This window comes from Macrobrachium rosenbergii, chromosome 8, assembly GCF_040412425.1.
Source record: "Macrobrachium rosenbergii isolate ZJJX-2024 chromosome 8, ASM4041242v1, whole genome shotgun sequence".
Lineage (NCBI taxonomy): Eukaryota > Metazoa > Arthropoda > Malacostraca > Decapoda > Palaemonidae > Macrobrachium > Macrobrachium rosenbergii.
The window spans coordinates 45,709,199-45,715,198 of record NC_089748.1 but is presented as its reverse complement, the minus strand read 5'-3'; the positions used below and the strand labels follow the sequence as shown (position 1 = coordinate 45,715,198).

The 6,000-nt window shown below is 37.6% G+C and overlaps 1 protein-coding gene across 1 annotated transcript in view; it reads left to right on the top strand.

The window, feature by feature from the left end:
- The first annotated feature begins 231 nt into the window (after positions 1-231).
- Positions 232-6,000, top strand: part of LOC136841130 (uncharacterized) — a 42,494-nt gene continuing 36,725 nt past the window's right edge. Inside the window, exons 1-2 of the mRNA XM_067108176.1 lie at positions 232-443; positions 2,931-3,073. Coding sequence (XP_066964277.1) covers positions 232-443; positions 2,931-3,073 — 355 coding nt within the window. The remainder of the gene's footprint in view (positions 444-2,930; positions 3,074-6,000) is intronic.

Below are 6,000 nucleotides of genomic sequence, written 5' to 3'. Positions count from 1 at the left end.
TTCACCTCCTCCCGGCCGAAGGGCCACAAACATCAGCGGGGAAATCTTTCAACCAAGATCGTGTTATTAGTCAAAGCTGAGACGGCGGAGAACTCCCGCCCCTCCCCGACCCGGCACATGCAAAGCTCCGCGGGAGTTTCGGGGCCATTATGAGAGGGTAAACAACGTGCTTTAGCCCCCATCAAATCTATACCGCCCAGCCATTATTATTAATAGCGCCTCTAGCGGGAGATGGAGTCTCTATTATACCGCCCAAGAGAACCGACCGACGCCATACCTGAAGGCCAAGTGGTGCGGATCAGGGCTCGTGTGTTCTCTTTTTCGGGCGTCCTTGGTCCTCCGAAGGGAACTGGGGCAAAGGTAGAGGCGAAGGGGAGAACGTGGGCGAAGGGTGAAGGCGAAGAAGGAGGACGAGGAATGGATGCAAACGGATGCAATTGGATGTAACGACGGACTTCAAATGTGATGATTCACGACGAACCAGGAAGACACTTGAGCGTATAACGGGGTCGAGAGAAGAAGAAGAAGAAGAAGGAGGAGGAGGAGGATGTATCGGGAATCAAAATGAATTAGAGAAGTGGAACAATACGTAGCGGGATCTGGGTCGCTGGATATTACCACGAGCTGCACAACTCAAGGACGAGTTGATTTTGTGACGTAATAGTTCCCAGTCATTTTGAGCCTTTTGAATTATCAGCTTAACTTCATTTCACTTTCGTAAATTTGATGGTGCTGTATGGAAGCTTGCGTATGGATGAGGAAAAGGGTTTCCTCCGCTGATTTGGTGTTAAGTCTGTCCAGAGTACTGTCTTCATTATGATTCTTGAAAATAAAAGGAGGTGGTACCAAGACTTTCAACTTTTATTCCAAAGTACCCTGAAGATGACTTTGGAATAAAAGTTGAAAGTCTTGGTACCACCTCCTTTTATTTTCACGTGAGGACTTATTATATACTTCATCCACGGGACCATTGTGGAAATACAAATATATATATATATATATATATATATATATATATATATATATATATATATATATGTATATATATATATATATATATATATATATACATATATATATACCCCTTAACATCGTATTCACTTTACCATGCGATTAACAGATCAAGACCATTTGAGATATTCCACATATTAGCAAAATAAATAAAACCTTTGCACGGAGAACACATACTGGTAAATACCCATTTATTTACACACAAACGCAAATGCATATACAGCTGACACAAGGGATTGAACCTTGAAATGAGAAGAGAGAGAGAGATATGGAAATAAATTCCCACCAACCCGTTTTATAAGTGTATTGAAATGTAGTGAGGTATATGTAAACGCCCCTTATGTCTTGACCTTTGACCCTAAATCAAAGGAACAATGAAGGTTCGGGTGACATGGGCAATCACCCTTTAAAGAATATGGGGGAGAAAAGAAAAAAACAGGTCTTTCGCTCAAGATTGAGTGAATACTATAGCATTGTCGCCATGAACTGAGAGGATTTTCAACTTTTACTCGTAATACTTACACTTGCTGTCCAATTTCTCTCCCCCCCCCCCAAAACTAGGGGGGCTGTGCCGTCATTGCACCTCATGCAGTGCACTGTAGGCATCACTTAAGGTTCTTTGCAGTCTACCTTCCTTAGGCCGTTAACTACAACCCCTTTCGTTCCTTTTACTGTACCTCCTTTCATATTCTTTTTCTTCCATCTTACTTTCCACCCTCTCCTAACAACTGATTCATAGTGCAACTGTGAGGTTTTTCTCCTGTTACTAACACCTTTCAAACCTTCAACTGTCAATTTCCGTTTAAGCGCTGAATGACCTTATTGGTCCTAGTGCTTGGCCTTTGGCCTAAATTCCATATTCAGTTCACTTCAGCTGTCTAATTCCCTTGACAAGTGTTGAGGAGAGCTATTATCTCTTGAGTTAATCAGATTCCTGCTTCGCCAAATGCTTGGAATAAATAAGATGTCAGAATGAAAGAGTTTATCAAACACAAGTCATTGGGAGATTATTTATACCGAGACATTCCTCGGCCTTCGGCATAAATAATCTCCCAATGGCTTTTATTTGACAAACCTTTTATCTCTTATGTCTTATTCATTCTTCCTGACACCCGCCATTCTGAGATACTCCAGGAATTCTCTCAGTGTACTATTCACATAAAGACAATTGATTTGAGACAACTTAGAGCTGTGTCGAAGATTTAAGTAAAACTTTTGTCATTATTTTTTTATTAAGACGTCTGGAGCACGATCACATAATCTTAGTACATTAAATAATTTTTTTTTTTTTTATTAAGCATTTTTGCAGAGAAGCTAAAGTTGCGCTATACAGCGTCGTGCTAAAGTCCAGTGGCAGTACTGATGGCAGTTTCAAAGTCCAGTCTTTCCAGTGTTTTGTAAGACTGTAGTAGCGTAGACGCCTAAATGAAACATCCTGCTTGCGATGCCTGCTTAGTTCTAACTGCTTCCAAGACAACCCTGGCGATGGTCAAAGACTTTAGACTAGTTCATACCGATATGCGTGTTTTCTCTGACTTGGCTATCGATAACGCCCCTCAATAAAAAAAAAGTATACCTTAGTTTAACCAGACCACTGAGCTGATTAACAGCTCTCCTAGGGCTGGCCCGAAGGATTAGATTTCTTTTACTTGGCTAAGAACCAATTCGTTACCTAGCAACGGGACCTACAGCTTATTGTGGAATCCGAACCACATTGTAGCGAGAAATGAATTGCTATCACCAGAAATAAATTCCTCTAATTCTTCATTGTCCGGTCGGAGAATCGAACTCGGTGCCAGCTGAGAACGGTACCCACGCGTCCAATGAGGAACTGCCCGTCAATAAAAACATTGGTTACTTAGAAAAGTTAGGTTTAAACAATATTCAGAATGCTAACTATACTATGGACATAATTACAGTTACAACGGCGCCCTCTTGTCGAATTCTTCACAGTTTTTGGATACACTTTTCACTACAAAGACTCATATCCAAATGCAAGAATATGAAGAAATTCTGACGTCAGTAGCAGGATTCGAACCTGCATCCAGAGTATCAGAACGAAGTATAAGATTATGAAGAGATTCTGATGTCCGGTAGCAGGATTCGGACCCTCATCCAGAGCATCAGAATGAGGTCGAGTTGGTCAGGTTATAAACGTGACCTCGTTCCGATATTCTGGGTGCAGGTTTGAATCCTGCTACCGTTCATCAGGATTTCTTCGTATTCTTAGACCTCGTTCTGATACTCTGGCTGCGCGTTCGAATCCTGCTACGAACATCAGAATTTCTTCATAGTCTTGCATCTGGATCTCAGGCTTTGTAGACAAGCGTATCCAAAAAGTGTGAAACATTCAACAAATTAAGAGGATATTTTGGCTGGTACAATTACATAAAATCTGGTATAAAGTGACCAGTAGATTGTAAATAAAGGATCTTTAACCATTTATCTGTTAATGCCTTCTCTACCCGGACTAAAATTGCCTTTTGTTTCTAAGTGTATTTATGTCAGTCGTGAGCATCGTTTCCGATAAAATGCTTACTCACTGCTACCAGAGTCGCAAAACCGGATTGATATAGAGAGAGAGAGGTTGGTTTTCCTTTAAAAGACAAAATGAAGTCCTTTGCTGACAAGATAATTGCCATGACTAGATTTCTTGGAAAATGTCAATTCGTCGGCTGTTTTTCGGTTATAATTTTTTTTTAATTTGTTTCGTGCTTTGTCTCATATAACTGGATAATTATTCCCGGACTTTCAGAAAATTTCGTCAGTTTTAGCCAGGTGGATTTTGAAAACGTAACGAATGTATCAATTTCATTAAAAACAGAAATGTTTTAAAATGTTCATTCAGTAGAAAAGTACTTTGTCTTGACATTCTAATCCAGCAGGAATATTTTATCTGTGACAAGGTTGATAAATTATTTTAGGTTTATGTAATTACAAAGGCAAATTACTAGTTGATTTAGCTCTTGTAAGGACAGCAATATTGGCTGGCAGGTATTATTCAAGCATTGCGACCTAAGAATAAATATCGAATACTGAAGTGTAGAAATTTTTGTTAGATTTTAGTAATATACTTTATTGGGAAGTGAAAACACAATCAGGATATTGGATTATGAATTAGAAAGCACTTCACTTTGAACACTGAAGTGTTGAGTGTACATTATTTTGAAAATTGAAGTGTAAAGTATAGTTCATTAGTTACCGAAGTGTACACTGTGCTTTAATACACTGTGAAGTGTAAAGGTATGATTCATTAGGTACTGAAGTACACTTCCATGAACACTAAAATATCAAGTATGTTTTACTGAACAGAACATTGATGAAAAAACAGATTGTGGAATTAAATATCTCAGTTCGAAAGAGGCCAATCTGGTTATGCATGAACACAGCTTCGTTACAAAAAAAAAAAATTGTAAATGTAACGTTCCAAGTACCTAGTTTTGGTCATTGTCGTTGCATTCATTTGACCCAGTCTCTGGGCACAGAAAGGAAGGGGGTCAAGGTATGTTATAATTGCAAAGCAGGATTCACACACACACACACACACACACACACGCACACGCCTGGAAAATGTCGTATATTTGGGTTTATGAAAAAAGTTTACGTTTCATTATGCCCGGGTCATAATTAATTTTCTGGAAAACAAAACTATTGTGCCGGCTTTGTCTGTCCGTCCGCACTTTTGCTGTTCGCCTTCAGATCTCAAAAACTACTGAGGCTAGAGGGCTGCAAATTGGTATGTTGATCATCCACCCTCCAAGCATCAAACATACCAAATTGCAGCCCTCTGGCCTCAGTAGTTTTTATTTTATTTAAGGTTAAAGTTATCCATAATCGTGGTTAAAGTTTCATGGGCAGCGGCTCATACAGCATTATACCGAGACCACCAAAAGATAAATCTATTTTCTGTAGCCTTGATTATACGCTGTAGCGGCTGTACAGAAAACTCGATTGCACCGAAGAAACTTCTGCGCATATTTTTCTTGTTTTTCATTGATTGCGGTTAAACTATCGAAGGGAAATTATATGGGTAGTGTAGATTTTCGTTCGTTTTCTTGTTTAATTACGATTTCAAGAGTATAATCTTACCTACGATTGCTGTGTACAATTACCAACCACCTTTAAAGATAAATACACAATAAGAACATAATAATGCTTATTGTTATTCTCCCGGTAAAAGAAAAGTTTGTTTTGATGATTTGAAAGAGAAAGTCGTTCATCGTATGAACATTTGTTTATTTCTTATTTTGATTTTTCATAGATAACAACATAATAATACTCGTTTTTATTCTCCTGGTAAAAAAAAATAGTTCTTTTTAATGATTTGAAATAGAAATATTTCAGGTATTTATTTTTTTTATATATGTCACTGGACAAAGATAGGAAATGTATTGCTGCAGATTTTCACACATTCTGACCTATTAAAGTTTGTTAATGCCTATATTTATACTAAATGTACCCAAGCTCACAAGTAAACAGGACCTTGCGTGTCTATCATCTATATTAACATAATCCCGGGCATATTCTCGTGTTTCAGTTTAATTTGAGTTTAAACTGATGTTCAAAGGTCACTTAGATATATATGTAAAGGTCATTTAAAAACCTCATCGAATTAGTAATATAATCCCGAATATAATTTACATAAATGGCTGCGTCCGAACCTCACTAAAGTCCAGTTCTCAGGAAACGAAGTAAAGAAGGAAATTAAAAGATAACTAAGAAAAAGGAAATTAGAAGATAACTAAGAAAAGGGAAATTAGAAGATAACTAAGAAAAGGGAAATTAAAAGATAACTAAGAAAAAGGAAATTAAAAGATAACTAAGAAAATGGAATTTAAAAGATAACGAAGTAAAGAAGGAAATTAAAAGATAACTAAGAAAAAGGAAGTCAAAAGATAACCAGGGAAAAGCAAATCAAAAGATAACTAAGAAAAAGGAAATGAAAAGATAACTTAGAAAAAGGAAATCAAAAGATAATCAAGAAAAAGG